This window comes from Lytechinus pictus, chromosome 3 (assembly GCF_037042905.1).
Source record: "Lytechinus pictus isolate F3 Inbred chromosome 3, Lp3.0, whole genome shotgun sequence".
In the NCBI taxonomy this organism is placed as follows: Eukaryota; Metazoa; Echinodermata; class Echinoidea; order Temnopleuroida; family Toxopneustidae; genus Lytechinus; species Lytechinus pictus.
Window position 1 is genome coordinate 19,277,623 of NC_087247.1, and position 22,191 is coordinate 19,299,813.

Sequence of the window (22,191 nt, forward strand, 5' to 3'; positions counted from 1 at the left end):
TAATGGTTTGAACACATGCAAAGGATGTTCTACAACCAGGCATGCTGCCATGCTCTTATACCAACAACAGATGGCAGCATTGCACAAATTTATTTTTACTTCATGAACTGCAGTAATCTTCACTTGATCTTTTTTTTTCAATCCTACACAACAAATTGTAAAGTCAAAAGGCAAAATTAATATAAAGTGTTGTTTATAATTGCAGAGCTGCCAACCTTAATAAGAACATTTCAGTATTTAAAAGCTGAAAATCAGTATTTAGTTAGGAAATCAGTATTTTCAAAGAAATTCCATAGGACAACATGTAAAACTGAAACTTTGGAAATCAGTATTTTGCATAAAACAATTAGTATTCTTCTCACTTTTTAGTGCTGAATCCGGGAAATCCATATTACTTGGCAGCTCTGTATTTGCCTTGCACTTATTACAACATTTTCTAGCATTCATCTACACTGTAATGTCTCATCTTTATATCTTGTGTGATTGTTTAAAAACATTTTTAATCTCTTTAGAATTGTTTACTGTAAATACAGCCAAATCTCTCTTAGCGGCTACCTGTCTATAGTGAAAACCTGTCTTTAATGGCCATCTATATTTGTCTTCAAATTGGAAATACTTGTATGTTAGTTACAGAACAAATAGATCTGCCCTTGCATTTACATAATAGATAGGTTTGACTTGTAAACCTAACAGATTTCAAAATCAGTACAAATAGTTTAACCTTGTACATTTGTACATTCTGTTTGTACATTCTACCTGCAATTCAATACTAATCAGTACCATACTTCATAGGTGGAACCCCCTCCCCCCCCCCCCTCTCTCTCTCTCGTGTTTGAAAGTTCAACTTTATGGAAATACCTTGCAAGCACCTTCAATAATACCTTATCTTTCAAAATTGTGTGAATCTGGGAGTCCATTCATATTGCTTAATAGTATGGGTGACCAGGCACATAAACACAAGTTGCACTCTCTGAATTTTTAGTTGGAAGGTATCTAGAGTGGTTTTGGTCAGAATAGTCAAATTTAAGATTTTTGGGGGGCTTTTTTGAAAGAGTACCGTAAACTTATTCTATGTAGTGCTAAAAATTGATGTAACAATCAAATCCACACTCCCAAATGTAATCTTTTACAGTTTTAATTAGGCCCATATTTGTGATTTTTTACGGAGTGTGTTGCAATTTTCTCCTCCTTAAATCTAATACATTTCCCTGAATTTGAACTTCCATATTTATAAGAACTGATTAAGCTCTTGTGCCTGGTTCTTGTTCGTAAGAATCATAACCATAAACAGGATGTACTATTAGTGCACCAACCTTAGGGGTAGTCTGGGGTAATGTGATGAATAATTTTATTGACATATAATCCTCTTTTTGTCATCTTTGTACATTATAGGAGGATTATTGCTATTTATAAAATAGGTGTATTATTTCAAGCATCGCGGTTGGCCAATACGCGTCACATGACATCCAACTTTTTTGGTGCACTGCACGGCAGTGCAAAAGGTGCGCAACGAAAATTGACATTGCACGCTCAAGCAAACCAGTGCGGTAGAAGTCCCAGGAGAAGTCCCACAAAACTGTACTGTAACTTTTCAAGAATTTGTTTCTGTGTTGCTATTTTATAAAACAAATAATGCACTTGCTCTGTCGTGCGTAAAAGTAAATGCAGAGAAAGCTCGGTTTCTTCAGATGGTGCACACTGGGCACTCGCCGCCAGCGGCTCGTGCACAGTGCGACACCTATCTAAAGAAACCTCGCGTGCTCTGCATTTCCACTAACGCACTCGACTGCATGCATTATTTGTATACAATAGACTGGCAAATTTTAATCCCTTCAGACTAGTGTCTTATGTGACATTTTATGATAGTTAACATTCTCCTGTTTGTAAATTGGGTTAGGATCATCCAATGTTAGTAAGTAATACATCACTTTTCAAGCTGGGAGTGTTCATTTGCAAATGGAACCTTTAACTAACAAATAAATTCTGGCGATAATTTATAAAACAATGTATTTAGTGTAGCTTGGTCACATGACAAATCAACCTGATTCAGGATAATAAGTAATAACATCTTTACAAAATGATTTCCAACTCATTTGTTATTATTATTATTATTACTACTACATGTATTTCACTTACCTGATCTTCTATGTGAATAACTACAGTTACTTCTTTGCTTTCCTTGTCAATAGCATCAACAAAACTATCTTTGTTGAGACGCAACAGCTTGCCAAATCTCGGTCTGCAAACAAAAATTAGAAAAGCAGACTCATGATTCTATTTTTTTTCCATTTCAGGGGCACATAGCCCTTTGCCACCAAGTATAAGCCCCCATGATAACTATCTTGTAAACAATCCTGCTTAGGTTTAGATCCAGGCAGAAATAACATGATTTTTAATACATAAAGTAATATTAAACAACAACAGCAAATAGACACTGGAGATAACAATCGGATGAAATTAGAAAAGAGATCAAAATATTTGTCTTTATTTCAGTAAATTCATTATATGTATTTCATAAAAATCGAATGACAAAGATACGTGAAGAGAGAGTAAAAATAGGAGTGTGGGGAGATTTAATTTGATAATAATAATAACGCAGTTCTTGTATAGCGCATTTCACAATATGCCATAATGTCCCAATGCGCTTCCAAAGGACTTGGATATTAGAAAAGCAGACATCATTATTGTTTTTACAGCTACTTTTGTGACATGGGAATCACTTTCAAAGTAATCAATTATGAAGGATAATATGAGGCGCCGAATGTACCAATATTATATAGAACAATTATTTGTTATATAATCATTATTTGTTAAATAATAACTATTATTTATATATAATTTACATTTTATTTGTAAATAACTACTATTATATAAAATATCATTTCTAATTATTTATATATAATTCCAAGTAATACTTCATTATTTGTAAATAATAATAGTTCGACATTCCATTATTTATAAATAATGATTATTTGTTTTTCATTATTTATAAATAATGATTATTTGTTTTTCATTATTTATAAATAATGATTATTTGTTTTTCATTATTTATAAATAATGATTATTTGTTTTTCATTATTTATATATAATGATTATTTGTTTTTCATTATTTATAAATAATGATTATTTGTTTTTCATTATTTATAAATAATGATTATTTGTTTTTCATTATTTATAAATAATGATTATTTGTTTTTCATTATTTATAAATAATGATTATTTGTTTTTCATTATTTACAAATAATGATTATTTGTTTTTCATTATTTATAAATAATGATTATTTGTTTTTCATTATTTATAAATAATTTGTTGAGTTTTCCATTATTTATAAATAATGATTATTTGTTAAATAATGAAAACGTCTACTTCATTATTTATAAATAATTTTTTCGAGTGCACCATTATTCTCATTATTTATAAATAATCATTATTTAATGTTCGAGTTTTCCATTATTTATAAATAAAGATTATTTGTTAAATAATGAAATATCTACTTCATTATTTATAAATAATAATTTTGTTTCAATATCCCATTATTTATAAATAATCATTATTTATAAACAATTTTTACAGTTTGCCATTATATACAAATAATCATTATTTATATACAAATAACCATTATTTATTAAATAATGCCATTATTTATTAAATAATGCCATTATTTATTAAATAATGCCATTATTTATTAAATAATGGAAAACTCGCTATAACATGCAAATGTGGGACCGCCCATGATATGAATATTCATGATGCGATTTCCTTTTTCGTGATTTTTCTTCACAAATTTTTGTCCATTTCCTCTTCATAATGACATTTCTTGAAGCAATTTTCTAGGGATATGGTCTGATTGTAATATTCTTCATTTTCTATATAACTTCGTCTTCGTAGAAATATCAAAAAGTGTAATTTTATACGATTTTTCCTACAGTTCACAATCCCCATAGGCGCGCGTGTACGGTAGGGACAACCGGTGAATCGACGGAGTGCTCTTCATCGAAATACTACGTTGGTTGGTCCCCGGAAGTGGCGGGCGGAATTTAGCCCGAATCCTCGATGGAAGTCGATCAAGTGCATATGAGCTGAGAGAGTGAAATATCAGTGTACTTGTACAGGCCCTTCTACTTTTTATAAATATTTCTTGTTGCTTTTTTTGTTAAGTTAATTTTTCCTGGTGTAGAGATAAGTTTCAGTTCTAATAATGCACTTCAAATACATTTTGGAGTGTCTGTTTGAGGCGTTTGGGGCGATTTCACCCTGGCCCCAAAATGCTCGCAACGACAATACGGGGGCATGATGACCCCTAAATTTAAAAAAACTTATTTTTCTATTGAAAATTATCACAAAATTCACCAAAAGTGTGCACGAAAGCCTTCGTATTTCACTTTTAAAACTCCGAAAAGTGCCCAAATGACAAGCTTGGTCGCTTCGCTGTGTCGCTTTCAACTTGAGAACGTTTACGCGTCTGCTCCCCCCCCCCCCCCCCCTCCTCCGAAAGAAATTCTGTATACGGCCATGCTCTAAAGAGCCTGGCACATTGATTTATGTATACTTTCATTTTCATTATTTTTATCTCATTATCAACATGGCCTTACGCAGAATTTTTTCCAGGGGGGCCGGGGCCGGAGCATGACGCGCGTAAACTTTCTCAAAAAAATCTTGAAAGCGAGACAGCCACGGGACCAAGCCCAAATGACAAGCTTTGTCGCTTCGCTGTCTCGCTTTCAACTTGAGAACATTTACACGCGTCTGCCCCCACCCCCCGAAAGAAATTCTGTGAACGGCCATGCTCAAAAGAGCATATGGCACATTGATTTATATGTACTTTTCATTTTCATTATTTTTATCACATTATCATCATGGCCTTACACAGAATTTTTACCGGGGGGGGGGGGGCAGCTAGGACGCGCGTAAAGTTTCTCAAAAAAATCTTGAAAGCGAGACAGCGACGCGACCAAGCTCAAATGACAAGCTTGGTCGCTTCGCTTTTTCAAGATTTTTATGAGAAAGTTTACGCGCGTCCTGCTCCCCCCACCCCCCCCCCCCCCGGAAAAAATTATGCGTAAGGCCATGATGATAATGAGATAAAAATAATGAAAATGAAGTATACATAAATCAATGTGCCAGGCTCTTTAGAGCATGGCCGTATACAGAATTTCTTTCGGAGGAGGGGGGGGGGGAAGCAGACGCGTAAACGTTCTCAAGTTGAAAGCGACACAGCGAAGCGGCCAAGCTTGTCATTTGGGCACTTTTTGGAGTTTTAAAAGTGAAATACGAAGGCTTTCGTGCACACTTTTGGTGAATTTTGTGATAATTTTCAATAGAAAAATAAGTTTTTAAAAAATTAGGGGTCATCATGCCCCCGTATTGTCGTTGCGAGCATTTTGGGGCCAGGGTGAAATCGCCCCAAACGCCTCAAACAGACACTCCAAAATGTATTTGAAGTGCATTATTAGAACTGAAACTTATCTCTACACCAGGAAAAATCAACTTAACAAAAAAAGCAACAAGAAATATTTATAAAAAGTAGAAGGGCCTGTACAAGTACACTGATATTTCACTCTCTCAGCTCATATGCACTTGATCGACTTCCATCGAGGATTCGGGCTAAATTCCGCCCGCCACTTCCGGGGACCAACCAACGTAGTATTTCGATGAAGAGCACTCCGTCGATTCACCGGTTGTCCCTACCGTACACGCGCGCCTATGGGGATTGTGAACTGTAGGAAAAATCGTATAAAATTACACTTTTTGATATTTCTACGAAGACGAAGTTATATAGAAAATGAAGAATATTACAATCAGACCATATCCCTAGAAAATTGCTTCAAGAAATGTCATTATGAAGCGGAAATGGACAAAAATTTGTGAAGAAAAATCACGAAAAAGGAAATCGCATCATGAATATTCATATCATGGGCGGTCTCACATTTGCATGTTATAGCGAGTTTTCCATTATTTAATAAATAATGGCATTATTTAATAAATAATGGCATTATTTAATAAATAATGGTTATTTGTATATAAATAATGATTATTTGTATATAATGGCAAACTGTAAAAATTGTTTATAAATAATGATTATTTATAAATAATGGGATATTGAAACAAAATTATTATTTATAAATAATGAAGTAGATATTTCATTATTTAACAAATAATCTTTATTTATAAATAATGGAAAACTCGAACATTAAATAATGATTATTTATAAATAATGAGAATAATGGTGCACTCGAAAAAATTATTTATAAATAATGAAGTAGACGTTTTCATTATTTAACAAATAATCATTATTTATAAATAATGGAAAACTCAACAAATTATTTATAAATAATGAAAACCAAATAATCATTATTTATAAATAATGAAAAACAAATAATCATTATTTGTAAATAATGAAAAACAAATAATCATTATATATAAATAATGAAAAACAAATAATCATTATTTATAAATAATGAAAAACAAATAATCATTATTTATAAATAATGAAAAACAAATAATCATTATTTATAAATAATGAAAAACAAATAATCATTATTTATAAATAATGAAAAACAAATAATCATTATTTATAAATAATGAAAAACAAATAATCATTATTTATAAATAATGAAAAACAAATAATCATTATTTATAAATAATGGAATGTCGAACTATTATTATTTACAAATAATGAAGTATTACTTGGAATTATATATAAATAATTAGAAATGATATTTTATATAGATAAGATAAGATAAGATAAGATAAGATAAGATAAGATAAGATATTTATTCGTCTTTCTTTCTGCACATACATTTTATCTTACAAGTATGATTTCACATTCTACAAATGAAAAAAATCAATTAACCATAAATCATTGTTACAGTAGAAAAAAAAGAAACATAGCAAATAACTAAACGTATTGAGAGAAAGACAAGGAGAACCCCTGAAAAAGCAAGGCTTGTAAGGCTAGGGTCTCCTTTGTTTCAAGTACATGACTGAATAGTATTCAGTGTTGACATGTAATATCTTTAAAAATACAAAAGAAAAAAAAAATGCAACAATAAAACAAAAAAGACAAACTAAAACTAATCAATGACAAAAAACACACACTAATAGAATACATTGTTTGAATGTACAGTTATGAAGTCTAATAAACTAACAACAATATGATATAATTAAGTGATATATGATGGAAGAGGAAATAAGTATGGATAACATGGCATGAAAAAAAGAGGACGATCGTATGTATAAATAATAATAGTAAAGTAAAAAAAAAAAACATGACAAAGGTAAAAGAAACACAAGAAAAGAATACAAAAGGAAAAAACATGGGCTGACCCTCTGCAGAAGAATCCAGTTAGACAAGATACAAGATAAATATATATTGATATATCATAACATTCTCCAGTCTTATATACAGTTTTTTAGGCTCCAAAATTAAAAATAACATAGTATATAAAAGCATATCTTACTATATAATAGTAGTTATTTACAAATAAAATGTAAATTATATATAAATAATAGTTATTATTTAATAAATAATGATTATATAACAAATAATTGTTCTATATAATATTGGTACATTCGGCGCCTCATAGGATAAATCATGAAATAAAATAGAAGAACGAAAGTGAAGGCAATGACATCATCAACTCATTCTTAGCATGACTGTGATGACAAACACGCTACTGATTTATTAGAATAATGCATCTTCTTAATAACACTCTTCACACTTGGCAGTGCATAAGGCCTAAGTTAGAGCTGAACGCCAGTTTCCTCTGTTCTAGGCAAGTATCCCCAGCCCATTTGATTAATTGGTTTCATTTCCTGTTCGATAGTTCTCCTCCGCGTCCCTTTTACATAAAAAGCATTAATGTCATGATTTTCCATACGATTTGATGACATTACCAGTGTTTTGCCTGTTTTATTTCATTCTTATTCATTTAAATATTGTTTACAGCATTGAGTACCTCTCTATAGTTGTAGGCTTTAATTACACACTATATCATACAGATTTAGCATGTTTTGATTGAAGCCTTTACCTGTTTTTCTGTAGATTATTCATCATTTGATTCATACGTTCTTCCCTATATCTCCTCATGAACTCGTCTTCTAACATGGCTTCTAGTTGAAGTTGTTCAAACTCCTCATCTTCCTTCGCTTTCTCGTCATCAAGCTTTAAGGATAATGAAAGCATGTAGAAATAATTAAGTGTACAATTCAGACCCATTGTTTAGGAGGGCATTAGTTCATTATCACCGGGTATCTTTGGGACAAAAAAGCTTGACTGATTACCGAGTGCAGGTTATGTCACCAAAGAAATTGATGAGTATTACTCGTTTTCTTTAAATAAAATAATGATGTGGTCCCTCATTGATCAATCACTCTCATCTCAAAACCATGGCCTGCCATGATATTTTGCTAATAGCTGGTTGCATAAAAGAAAAGATTATGTGTTGGGCAAAGAGGTGGTATTTCACAAAATGATTAAATGTGACTTTTTCTCTTTGTGTGTGTCATAAAGGAATTTTACCGTCACTCACGGTCACTGCATGTGATAGAAAAAAAAATGGAAAGAAGAAAAAAAAAACATTGGAAAGGAATTTATTTTTCACACATTCATGTTTGTTCTCAAAGTTATTAAAAGCATTGGCTATTATTGATTTGACTTTTTTAAAATCTGAGCTACTAGGTCCCACTTGTTGCCTGTGTCATATGATATGTTACAAACATGAAGCCCAGAAAAACTTGTGTACGAAAATCATTATTTATTGCTTCGTGCCTCAAAAAAGTAAAATATAAATTTATAAAGTGACCAGAAACACCATCTTAATTTCATCACATACACTTATGTGTTCTATTATTATCGGCATGATAGAAATTACACAAAATCTTAGATTATAACGCATCAAAAGCATTTCTTTATATTTTAAAATTTTCTTTTGATATGATGTAAAATGATGACCTTCAGATTATCCACAAGAAAATTTTACAAAACAAGCAATAGTATTCTGTTAAATTGAAATTAAGTAAAAAACAATATATGTAGTTCCATGTATAGAATTTTTTGTATGGTTTGGATTCTCCTATATTGGAGATGCGTAAGAAAAAAAATTTGTGGCTAATTATGTTCCCCTTTTGTATTTATGAAATCCCATATGAGTTTTAATAGAAAAACTTGATCCAGATTTAAAATAGAGCCAATATAATTTTTTTTGGAAAATGTCCACTTTTGCTTGGAATTGCCCTTGGTTTCAGAGTTTTTAGGTTGATAGAAAGGCATCCATGTACATATTTCATCTCCCCTTTGTTTTTTTTGTTTTTTTAATGTCTATAACATTAACTTATGCCTTTAAACAAATTTATGAATCTATGGGCTGGAGTGATCAGCAACATATAAAAACTCACCCTGATGGGTGAATGATCAGGAAACTACACTTAATTAGGTGAATAAATTCTGAACAATCCTACAGAATGATTCTGAGTATGTGCAATATAATATCATGTGATAAATCACATGAAATAAAAATGGACTAAATACAGTGCGGGTATCCAAAGAAAACATGTGTTGGCAGTACTACTTACGTATGATCGACATGTCATAGAGAGTTTTTCAGCCAGGATTCTTCTTTCTTCTACCTGTTCTTGTCTCTTTTCTGTCTCTAGTTGTTTGAATCTTCTCCAATCCTCTAATACGCCCTTTGGTCCCGTCTGGGGATTAAGAACAGACAGTATGAATAGAAATCAATATATGTTCATATTTTATAACCCGGCATCCCCCCCCCCATTATTTTAAGTTGCATTCTCTGATAAAGTTGGTGCTCATCACCACAGCTTTTACTCAGAATAGTTAAATTTCAGTTTACAGTATATTCCGAAAAAATATACTTTATATCTTGACCAATTACAAATGACATTGTTTGAATTACTTTAACTTAAAATTTGTGATTGCCAAGCAAAGTCCCTATGTGCAGCAGAACAAGCTGTAAGTCTAGTGTAACAAGTAAACAGTACGGTAATGTTAATGCTTTCCTCTAGTTTTGTGATACATTTGCCATATATGTGAAAAATGTCCTAATTTTACGGAAATTGTAATAAAACTTAAAAGACATACATCTTGTTTATTTCAGTTTACAGTATTATTATAATTATTTCAGCTTACAGTATATTTCGAAAAAGTTATACTTTATATCTTGGCCAATTACAAAAGCCATTGTTTGAATTACTTTAACTTTAAATTTGTGATTGCTATTGCAAAGTCCCTATGTGCAGCAGAACAAGCTGTAAGTCTAGTGTAACAAGTAAACAGTAATGTTAATGCTTTCCTCTAGTTTTGTGATACATTTGCCATACATGTGAAACATTTCCTAATTTTAGGTAAATTGTACTAAAACTTGAAAGACATGTATCTTATTTGCATGATAAAAAATATAAGAATAAAAAAAACCCTACATAAATGATATTACACAGCAACACAATAACTTTGCTTTCTAAATTTAATGAGAAAAGCTCTCAACTAAATTCTGGCCAGCCCTATAATATGTAAAAATCTGCTATTAAACAAAAGAATTTTTGTGTAGCAATCTTGTATTACCGGTATACATGTATGTGGAGCAAAGTGCAATGAGATACCAGGAAAGTATTTCCCTGCGACACCCTTTAACATACTTTGCACATTTGCATCAACCAGACCTTTTGCTACGAGATCTGTGATTTACTTATAATTAGTATTGGCTAAGAGTAGAATGGTGGTCATCTGTAAGAATAAGAAATAAAATTTGGCCTGGAGTTCACTTACACGACTTGCTCCATAACCGCTTGCACTAAGTTCTGATTCTGGAATGAAGTCTGGTGATGTTGAACTGTCCTTGTTGAGTTCATCTCCACTGGATTTATCATCATCATCGTCTTCACCACGATCATCATCACTGTCACTGTAGTAGTACTGGGTCTTCTCTCCCAAGAGCTTGTCATCTAGAGTAGCCATATCACTATCAACCAACTTCTACTGTTCAAAGCAACAAAAAAAAAAATTATAGTGCATGTAACCATGCAGTAAAATGCTTCATATCTGTGACAGTTTTTGGCGAGTTAGTTCCAACACAATTAGCGGATGTAGAGAACAGTAAGAAATGAGTCAAGATTGTATCCAGAATAGAATAGAAACAAAAGACTGAATGTAGATATCAAAATTGTAGGCACAGCTGTAGTCACAAGATGGCGCTATCTCCAATGTGCATGAAATGTCCAAGTGCGCCATCCAGATGCCTAGATGCAGTTTTATGTCCATAAATAACAAACTAAGGTGGTTACTAGGGTGGTTACCAAGGGCAATGGGCATAGTTAGCAAGATTTCTGCAGTTGCACCTGACCCACCCCTTATACACGGGCATACTTAAAGCTAAAGGCACTCACACGTATTGCGAGGTTAGTATATATATATATATTTTAGAGTTGTCGTTAACATCGCTTCATAACGTGAATGATGTTAGCCGAAACCCATTCCGCTACTCACCAGGGCTTTTTCTGGTGAAAAGCGTTCCATTTTCAATTTTTAACATATTTTTTTATTTAACCACTTGACTGCTATAGGCTGTAATGCGCACTGACCCCCCTGGTGCTACTGAATGGGACTAACAAGTTAGATCTATTTGGGACTACTACCGACAGCAACTTGGGGGAAAAATTGTAAATAATCACATCACTTTCCTCATCACTTTTTCCAATATCCATACAAAAAATCATCTTCCCCTTGTGACACAGATCTTTCACTATATTTATTACTCCTATCGTCTAAAGTTTCGTCAAAATCCTTCTGATTCACTTCTCCACTGCGAGTTGCCATTTTGAACTGAGCGCCGTACACTATCACTATGGAAAAGTGAATACAAACATTTATAAATCACTGCGAAAGTTTCAATAACTTTTGTGGAATAGCGCCATCTGGTGACCATAGTCTGAAATTTGATATACATGCGCTGTTTTCATCGTAGGGGTATTAAAGGGATGCGAAAGTCGCCAAACGTGGTGGTTTTGAGCTAGGCCTGGCTCGAGTAATCTTCGCAAATCTCCGTTCATCGTCGGCAACCCGAGAACTCAATGTAGAGATACGCGGTGGGCCTTGCTTTCGAAAAATATCGAATAGTAACGGTCGTTCACGATCGCTTGAAGGCCTTCGGTGGGCGGCAATTGGCGAGTCAATTAAGCTTGGAAAAAGCCTAAAGATCGCCAGCGCACTTCCGGGTACGGGTTCCCTCCTCCCGACGGCCGGCTACAGCCTACGATCGCCTTCGACAAATGTTTACCGGTATCAAAAGCTGAATATTTTTGCTGTTTTCTTGTTATATCGCGCGTTATGGAAAAAAAAAAATCGTCTTGGGATAGTTCAAGAGTAAGGCTTCGGACAGCACATGAATCTTGGTTGAAACAAAGGGCAATTTTTGTAAACGAGAGAGGAATTGGAAACAACTATGACGAAGAATTCGCTCATCATCTGTTGCAGCAACATGGTGCGATGTGCACTAGTGTTACCAAACCCTGTATCCCTTCTCCCGAGCTGTCGGCGCGGACAAGAGGCATCACCAGCACCAACGATGCTGTGAGTGTGAGTGGCTCTGCCTCGAGCTCTGGTTCTGCCCGTGCTTGGCTGGGTCGGTGAGAGTTGTAATTCAGATGTTCGAGCTCAACCTCAACTTCAAGTCGCTGAGCAACCCCATGCTCAAGTTATTAGGGATCCTCCTAGACTCACCCCTATAAAGATCAGGTAAGGATGAGTGGACTAGCATGACTAGGCCTAGTATAATAGTAAAAAGTATTATTTTCTATTTTTCAAAATTATGAAAATATTGTACATCATGTACGGTACATACATGCATCTATCTAGACTTTGCTTGTTCGAATTGGCCTTGAGGACTCCGTGATGATATTTAGGGAATATTGGATGGCCTTGAGTGGGATGCGTTGAAATATTGTACGAGCTGAAGCACAATTGGATGAGTCGAAGACGAATCAAATTAAAATATTGTTCTTCAGCGAGTAACAATATTTCTATGCATCCCACGAAAATTGGTCATCCAATATTCCTATTATTATTTAGATACCCCACAAAGCTAAACATGAATTAATAAAGAAATGTTCGTTTAGTAGTAGGCTGTAGGCCTAGTGTACGGTACTGGTATGTAAACAACGAATTCACACACATGCATTGCATTGTATGTATTGCATAGTACATAAAATTGTAGCGTGCATCGCGTCATCTGCATAATTTTTATGAAAAGTGCAGTAATACGCAATGCAATTTTGTTGTGACGTTACAATAGCTTCATGCGCACAATCATTTATTAACCAATGATGATCTTGTGGGCGGGGCAAAATATTCATTTCGTCCAATATTTTAAAAAAATTTTTAATACTTTGTCTCCTCAAAACAACCTCGCGAGACGTCAAAGAATATATCTGCACCTCTAAAACTCTACATCTAAATAATTTTTAATATTTTGAGATATACCTCTTCATCAGGGAGCCTTGAAACTCTTCCCATAGACGCATAAGTGAGACCTCCACACCCTGACGGATTTAGAAATCCATCGTTTGGTAAGTTTCAGATCCAAAGCTTACTTGATCTATACTCTATTTCTAATTCTAACATAAAAAGAAAAGGCATAAACTTATTGCAAGTGCCGTGCCAGTGGTTATCCTGTGCACGGCGGCGGTAATGTACCCATCATGCCCATGGGTGAGTACTACTATACTACCTCGTAGTATTAGTGTGTGGTTATCGGTCACCCATGGGTACATTACCGCCACCGTGCACAGGATAACCGCTGGCACGGCACTTGCAATAATTTTTTTTATTATCTACATTTTACATGAAGTAAGCTTTGGATATGAAACTTACCAAACGATATGAAGCCAATTTCAATTCCTCTCTGTCTTTCTGGTACTTTATATCTATGATTTTACTTAATGTCGAAGCAGGCATGCGGCCAATTCGGTGGATTTCTCTATACGCACAGAGAGGGCGCGCGATATTATTTAATAAACTTGCTTGTTTACGTCGTTTACGTCAGATCAGCTGTAGTTGCTGGTTGCGTTCTAGGCGCTCCGCATTTTTTTCGCTGTTCAGCGTTATTTTATGATGTAGCGCCATCAGCGATTATACGTGAGATGCCTGTTGATTTTTTTGGTACAATTTCCTATTATGCGCCGGCGACTTGAATCTAGACTGTTCGATAAGAAAAATTCGCATTTCGATTGTTGTTTGCGTAATTTCCACCGCAGTATTAAGGATCGGACGGAGTATCTTGGCCGAGATTTGAAGGTAAGCGTTTAAAATCCCTTTTTATGAATATTTTGGAGCATATTTTTAAAATTAATTCAATGAACAGATTTAGATGAATAAATTTAGTATATTGTGAAGATTTTGGCGTGTCATTCTCTCACATTCGTGTGATGAATGAAAACGTCAAAATTCATTATGAAATGACATGCGTTGTGCGACTGCGAGGTTAGTACAACTAACCTCGCATGCTTGTGATTGTGTGAGTGGTTATCGGTCACTCACACTAATACGAGGTTCGTATATATATACGAACCTCGTACACCGGACCGTGTTTGACCGTAGATTTCGAAGTAGTCGGCAAACATTGCTTCATTGCTGAAGTAATATTTGCCGAAACTCCTTCTCGCTATGCACCGGGGCTCTTTCCGGTAAGTAGCAATACATAACAAAATTATACATATGATATTATACTAATTTCATTTAAAAAGAGCAAATTTCGCTTACCTCGGCCTAGCAAGTGACTTCGTTTGTCTCTTCTAAGGAAATACAAGGAAGCCCGTTGGTGGCGCTAATAAATTTCACAACCTTGATTCAGCTCCTCGGTAATTTTATAACTGTGTCTAAATTCTTTGAATGCGCAATTCTTATGATTAATTTACTAATTATGGGCACCAATAAATAAAATACCTTCAAAAACATAATTCAAGATTACTATTTGCGATGATAACACTTTTGTTGCAATTAATTTAAAACGATGACTAATATAATTTTTTTTTTTAAATACACATGCCTGGAATGAAACCAGCTGCAGTACAAGCAGTATATTAACGTCACGGTATACCAAAGTGTGAGTGCCAAAGTCTATATACAATGAAAAGATTGGACACTTCATGGACTTCGCGTAATGCCTTGCGTCGATTTGCGTGTAAAATAGTGTAGGTTCCTAATCTTTCCCTTGTCGTGTCTTTGATATGAATATAAATCGCGCGCCCTCTTTAGGCGAAAATTGATATCTACGCTGACCAAATTTTATCTCCGTGAAATCTTCACTAAAGATCAAGAAAATATACATAGGCCTATTGGCCATATTAGCTAATATGCCCGCCGCCATTAACAGTAGAGGCGCTGGTCAGAAAATTGGGATCGTCCCCGTTTACAGGGACTGTCTCAGTCTATAAGGATTTCTCCACACAAGAAATCTAGGAAAGTTCATTCACCTGTTGAGTGCCGACACCAATCAAGAGTGCTAGTCAATGTAAACATATCGGGTTTCATAACAAGATTATTGGAAGACGCAAGTCATAATAAATAAACGGTGAACTGGGGGGAATTGAGGTCACTGAATCTATTTTTAGCACTCTCAATCACTCTAGGCGACACCCCAATACTTACCCGTGCTAATAAACTGGGACTCCACTCACGCGCGTTTGGGCCTCCCTAGCTTAGAACTAAGCACTAATATCACCTTAAAAACCACTCATCCTACGAACGAGGTTATAATATAACCTCGTTCTCGGCTGTATACCTCTCTATTGTTAAAATATACATTGGTCATTTTCCCCCCATCTGTTGCCCAAAGCATCGCGAATCAGTTCATACTTGAACTGATCCGTTGATGTAAACTGTTATTTTGACAGATATGACTTTAAATTAATAAATATGATATAAAAAATGAATAAAAACTCACCGATTTCTCAACGTGAACCTCATCCAACTGCCTCCATTACGTCTATTGTGTTCGACAGTGACAAATCGAAAAAGAAAAAAGAACTCACGAAACCATAGAGGCTCATCAACCCGTTTGGACCACTGACCATTGATGTTTCGACGAAACTTTGCTTGTAATGAATTCTGGTAAGGAAGTCTTGATAGCCTCAATCAAGACAAATTTGCAATTTTGTTTCATGTTTATACAAAGTCAAAAGTGATACTAGTAGTTGTGAAAGTGGAATGAAATAAGACATTTTTGTATGAAATAAAAAAAAATTAAGGAGAAATTCAGTTGTTTCGATTTTGTTAATTTTCTGTTATGGGACTCTTGATGAAAAAGCCCCTTATTCTTTTCTAATTAATGAACCTGACGATAGAAATACTTTTCACAAAGTTAGGCATTAATTTCCAAATTATTATGTAACAGAAATTCAGAATAACAAACTTTACTGTGGGTCTAATCAGGGGAGAATCCAGGATTTTCCAAAGGGGGAGGGGGTGGTTTCTTTTACAGAAAAAAATAACAAGCTCCCCCCCCCCCGTGAAGGAGATTTATGTAACGAATAATTTCACAATTATGATTTGATTTTGATTTATTTGATTTAGTTATTTATTTATTATGATAACAGCTCCTCGCTATACAGTATGAAGTTTCAAGTTTGTTTTCATTGATTTAAAATCCTAACCTAAAGGATTTTCATTAAGAAATAAATAAAATAAAAAATCACTTACCACAAAGGCCTATTTAGGGGTAGATCACAATTTTCAAGGGGAGGGCGGGAAAGTTTCAAGTTAATTTAATTGATTTCAAATCCAAACATAAAGGATTACAATCAAATGAAATTAACAGTACAAATTATCAAACAAAATGGATGCAAAATAAATGTGTTCTATGGCTTTCGAGGGGGTGGGCACGAGCCTGATGTGCTCCCCATCCTGGATAAATAAAAGAAACTCATTAAAAAGAATTGGAACGTAATTATGTTCTGTTTTATCACTTTGTCTTGAGTTTCTTGCCCTAGCTTCCATTCTTTTCACATTTCAGCCTTTACCCATATTAATTTCAGGATGGTACAAAATGTTGGCTTACAAAAGTGATATGATGATGAATATTCCATAATAATATGAAAAATGATAGAAAACCAAAATAATAATATTAATAATTAACCCTTACAATGATAGTACTCAATAAAAGAGAGGCATCGGGGATCGAGAAAAGAAGCAATAACCCCCCCCCCCCAAAAAAAAAAGGCATCATATTTCCTTTCAGCATACGACAAGATACAGTTCATTATAGAATAAACTAAGCTGATGGCGCTAAAATTATTCTGATGTATAAAATAATAAAAATAAAATATTGTGTGTCAGGGGAGAAAGAGACTACTATCGCTGGATCTTGGATTTCCGAAATAGAAGCATCACCGGAAACAGGTATCTGTGGTGAGAAGCATTTTTATACAGCTTTGTAGAGGACAGTGGTGTGGTCGCTTCCGTTAGCTTTCTTTAATTGAGCACAAGAGGGCGCGTTACATCCTCTACGTAGAAGTCTATGCGCTGCTGAGGATCATGACAAATTTCATCATACATTCTGACGATTTACCGAAGAGTCCTCGAATAATTGACAAGATATAGTTGAGTCCAAGATAAATTCCAGCAACAACGGAAGGAAGATCAACGTTTGGTTCGGGGGGAAAGACTGGTAAGTCAAACTCTCTTACTTTTACATTTTTTATCACAAATTTTGTCTATGAGTACGCCTCACATACCTCTAGTCCCATCCCCTACCTTTTGCTGTTTGGCAAATGGTCGGGGATGACGAGTGTTAAAAACTAAATCTACAAGGTATGTATAATCTATTTATAAATTTAATAATGTTTAATCGGTACTCACCGGTTCTTTTGTTGCATTTTCAGACCATTTCTCACAATTCTTCGTAAATATTTGCGGCAAATTTTGTCGCCATAGACAGCTTAGCGTCCATCTTTATTGATAAATGGAGCGCCCTTTACGATAGTTGTTAATGCCGTGGAGAAATCGTTAGGCATTTTGGCCTGTGTTCAAGGCGTTCTTTCTGTTTTATTTTTATATTGAAGATTGTGCATTTGTTGAATAGCGCCGTCTACGTCAGGTATGAGATCGAGTGTATAAATACACTCTTCCAAAATAATTATGATTCCGACCTGGCGCTGTTTAACTTCAATCTCTTTCACCTAAATTAGCGATGAATGCTAGCATTATAAAATATATATTATTAACGTCTGACGAAAAGAATAACCAACCGATCAGCTGACGAGAACGCGAATCACGTGATCTTCATATCAGCTTCGATCGCGAGTCAGAAGAGAGGAGCAGTTGCCCAGAAAATCAGGAAAAAGCCGTGAAAATGTAAGTTCCCCTTCATTTCTTTCAATTTTTTTTATTGCTAACAATGTATTCAATTAGTGAGATCGAAATGTAATGATTAGACAGTACGATAGCTTGTAGTTTTGATAAAATACAAAAATAATCATCTTCACAAAGATTTCTGACACAAAATACTACTGATGTCGCCTATGAGGTCCATACATGTAATGTTGGACCTCATTGGTACTAGGAGTGCTCTCAATTCCCCTAATTGCTGCCTTTGTCCCGTAGGGAGAAGTGAAGAAAAAACGTCCCCATAAACAAGGACAGTCTCAATTTATCAAGACATAATTTGTCTTGGTTTATAAGGATATCCTTGTTTTCTGGGACAATCCCAATTTTTGAACCAGCGCCTCTACTGATTAATACCGCTCATCTAAGTAAAAAATCAAGGAGAAGTCACAGAAGGATCTAAATGATTCGGTAAGTGTCATAGCAGAATGTGAAATACCAGATTACTGGTGATATTTTATGTGGGCAAAAGCCCACTATCTTTTTGACTTGTCGTGTGTGTCGCGTGCATATGAGTATGACTGATATTCCTTCGCACGCGAGATGATATGATTATGAACCCATGGGTGGTTATCGGTAAGAATTAAGATATTTTTAGCAATATATCGACAGAGAATTTTCTTAACAATAACAGCCCTAATTATTATACCAGGCATTGGTCGAGTGCTAACATTACAGCCTAACTTACACCCGAGTCCCACAGAGTCAGAGAGAGAGAGAGAGATCATCCCACAAAAGGCGCAAGGCCACATCACAAAATGAGTCACTCACACTAATCTCAGTGCATGGGACCACGACAAAGAACAATAACGAAAAGGTCGGCCATAGGTTTATTACTAGGGTTAGATCTACTTGCATATAAAACGCAAATGAAATTGATTATGAAGAAAGAAGAATGAAGAGATCCATACGCGTGTGCTTACCACTTCCCAGTTACAGAATATAAAGTTGTAAATTACAATGACAATATATTATAGGCAGCTTCTACTTTGCTTTGCAATCCGCTTTAGCCTTTGCGCTATGTTGTTTTATAAGCCGCGCCCTCTCTGGTTAGTTTTAAAGCGGAAAAAGAAGACAATGATAGAAAATGAAGATTCGAAGCCAAAATGAAAGAAAGAAAGAAAGAAAGAAAAAAGAAAGATGGAGAGTTATAGTAAGAAAGAAAGAAAGTTAGTACGAAAGAAAGAAAGAAAGAAAGAAAGAAAGAAAGAAAGAAAGAAAGAAAGAAAGAAAGAAAGAAAGAAAGAAAGAAAGAAAGAAAGAAAGAAAGAAAGAAAGAAAGAAAGAAAGAAAGAAAGAAAGAAAGAAAGAAAGAAAGAAAGAAAGAAAGAAAGAAAGAAAGAAAGAAAGAAAGAAAGAAAGAAAGAAGGAAGGAAAGAACGAAGGAAAGAAAGAAAGGAAGAAAGAACGAAAGAAAGAAAGGAAGAAAGAAGGAAAGAAAGAAAGAAAGAAAGGAAAAAAAATGAAAAAGGAATGAAACCTGTGTTTTGGGTCACCTGTCTATATGCAGCCACCTTGCCTGTGACCACTAGTAAAACTCCTTCCCATTATGGATGTTCCCATAAATATGGCTCTGATTGTGTCTATAGAATATGAACCTCTTCCGCTTCTCCTCCTCCTTCTCCTTTTCCTCCTCCTACTCCTCCTCCTCCTCACTACTTATACTTTTCCATCCGGTTTCCATCACCACTTCGAGTACTATCTTATTCCTATAGGTATTATTATAACTTCACTACCAACGTAATAGTCTTCTTCTTCTCCTCCTCCATCACTTTTTCTAAATAAATGGCAAAAACGTATTAATGACCATCTGATTTTATTATTATTATTATTATTGCACAATAATAGGCCCTGTATATTGAGCGTATTATTCTTGAATTTGTGCCGTACATCTCACTTATTAAAATACATCATCTATAATGCGTGACATACATTTTTGCGATTTACTGTCAAAATAAATGCAGGGGTGGATCAAGCTTTCAACAATAAACGCTGGACGGAAATCCAAATTTCACCGTTTCAAGCTGAAAGATAGTCCTAACTAGGGACTTAAGTTTTGAGCAAAGCTTTATTCTTACAAACAGAACAAGATACGGTAAAATAATATAAACACGTATTTTTGGAAGTTCCGTGTATTAAGACCTGAAAATTTATCATTTTGAGCAGTTTTTGTAATCATAATTATAGATGCTTATCTAAATAACGAGCGCATAGCGGGAGCTGGGGATATTCCGAGCTGAAAACTTTTTACCATGAACAGGATGATTATACAAGCCCCATGACATGGATGAGGATTGGTAGCCTATTCATGGGTTTGTGTTTGTTTCTTTCTCTTTTTTAGTTTGGGGGGGGGGGTAAGTGATGTAATAAGTCTACAAATATTTGGGTGCCAAATATGGCGCAAACGGCAAAATATATAAAAAGCTGCGAAAGAGCAAAAACATATGTAAGTTTTTATTGCAAAAAGTATAATTTTGTTAAGCTGCAAGGGAGCAAAGCAAACGAGCAAAAAAATTAACCTTTTCATTACAAAAATCTAATTTTGTGATAGAGCTTTACATAACAAATTCCTACTCTGTTTTTCTCCTTTCTTGGCCGGGGATATTTCTTTGGGGTCCATTGCCCCGGCCAAGCCCCACATCTGCAAGCCAGATGGAGGGGAGGCCAAGGTAGTCCTTATTTATACAAGATAGGAACTATGTACATGTAAGGATTAGATGAATACTGCGTACGCGAAGCGCAAGCTGAAATTTTTAAAATATTCGACCTAAAAAAAGGAGTAATTTTAAGGACTCTTGTCGGTTTTCATCATTGTTTTCCTTTTATCTCTTAAATATCAATTTTCATTGCTGTGTGTTCTCCACTAATTTTGCATCAAGACCTAAATCAAGAAAGTGGCATTAAAAAAAGTGTAAATATTTAAACGAGACTCACTCCATGCGATTGGTTGCCGCGGGAGGGGTATTCTTTAAGTTTTCTCTCGCTCAAAATTAAGGCAATGTTCATGAGCGGCTTGAAGCGGGTATATATAGCGCGAGCGAAATGATATTAGTTTTTCGTTTTTCGTACAGGCACTCTTTTCCGCGGGCTCCAACGTGGGGGGGGGGGGGGTGTTCATGACCTTGGATGATGGACAGCATATTACAAGCCGGCGATAACAAAAAAATAAGTAAAGGGATGTTTCGCCGATCATCGGAAAAAGTGTAAAAACGCCAAAAATGAGGGCGAAAAAAATACTACGATAGCCCAATAGGGCCTAATTTGCAAAGGACATCTGCACAACTTTTCTGTTTAGAGTGTGCAAATCTGGGACAATGACGATGATGATGACGGTGATGATGATGATGATAATGAACAGTATTTGAATAACGCCATTTAGGCCCGCATTATAGGCCTCCAATTAAGGCCACCTGTAGGCCTAGCTACGTGGCTGGCCGGCCATTATGCTATGCAGCATGTGACCTTTTCTTTTTCTTCTCCCCTCTTCCTTAATTAGTCTTTCTTTTGTTTTCGTTTTTTTACTCTTCTTTTTTTTTTGCTCTGGAGGGGGGAGGGGGCGGCAATCCGCAGCCTAGCTTAATTCCCCCCCCCCCCCCCTGATTCGGCCAGCTACCATCGATGAGGATAACTAGCGTGCATGATTGCCGGATTTTGATGACTCAAAAGCATTGGCGGCGAATTAAGCCATAAAATTTAGGAGGGGGGTCCACCTGAAATTTTGGGATGGACACAGGTAAAAAAAATGGACAAGCAAAAAAAAAAGGGTTATCAACATAAATATTAGGGGGGTCGTCCC

General features: G+C 35.0%; 1 protein-coding gene across 3 annotated transcripts in view; it reads right to left on the reverse strand.

Moving 5' to 3' along the window:
* The window catches only part of LOC129257683 (phosducin-like protein), a 37,229-nt gene extending 17,786 nt beyond the window's left edge, over positions 1–19,443 (reverse strand). Inside the window, exons 1-5 of one of the 3 annotated variants that reach the window (XM_054896063.2) lie at positions 19,319–19,443; positions 10,788–10,997; positions 9,575–9,700; positions 8,032–8,165; positions 2,137–2,239 (exon numbers count right to left, since the gene is read on the reverse strand). In XM_054896063.2, coding sequence (XP_054752038.1) covers positions 2,137–2,239; positions 8,032–8,165; positions 9,575–9,700; positions 10,788–10,976 — 552 coding nt within the window. In that variant the 5' untranslated portion in view covers positions 10,977–10,997; positions 19,319–19,443. Of the gene's footprint in view, positions 1–2,136; positions 2,240–8,031; positions 8,166–9,574; positions 9,701–10,787; positions 10,998–19,071; positions 19,170–19,318 lie in introns of those variants that run through there. The other 2 variants (XM_064096574.1, XM_064096575.1) reach the window with 2 other exon arrangements.
* Positions 19,444–22,191: the final 2,748 nt, after the last annotated feature.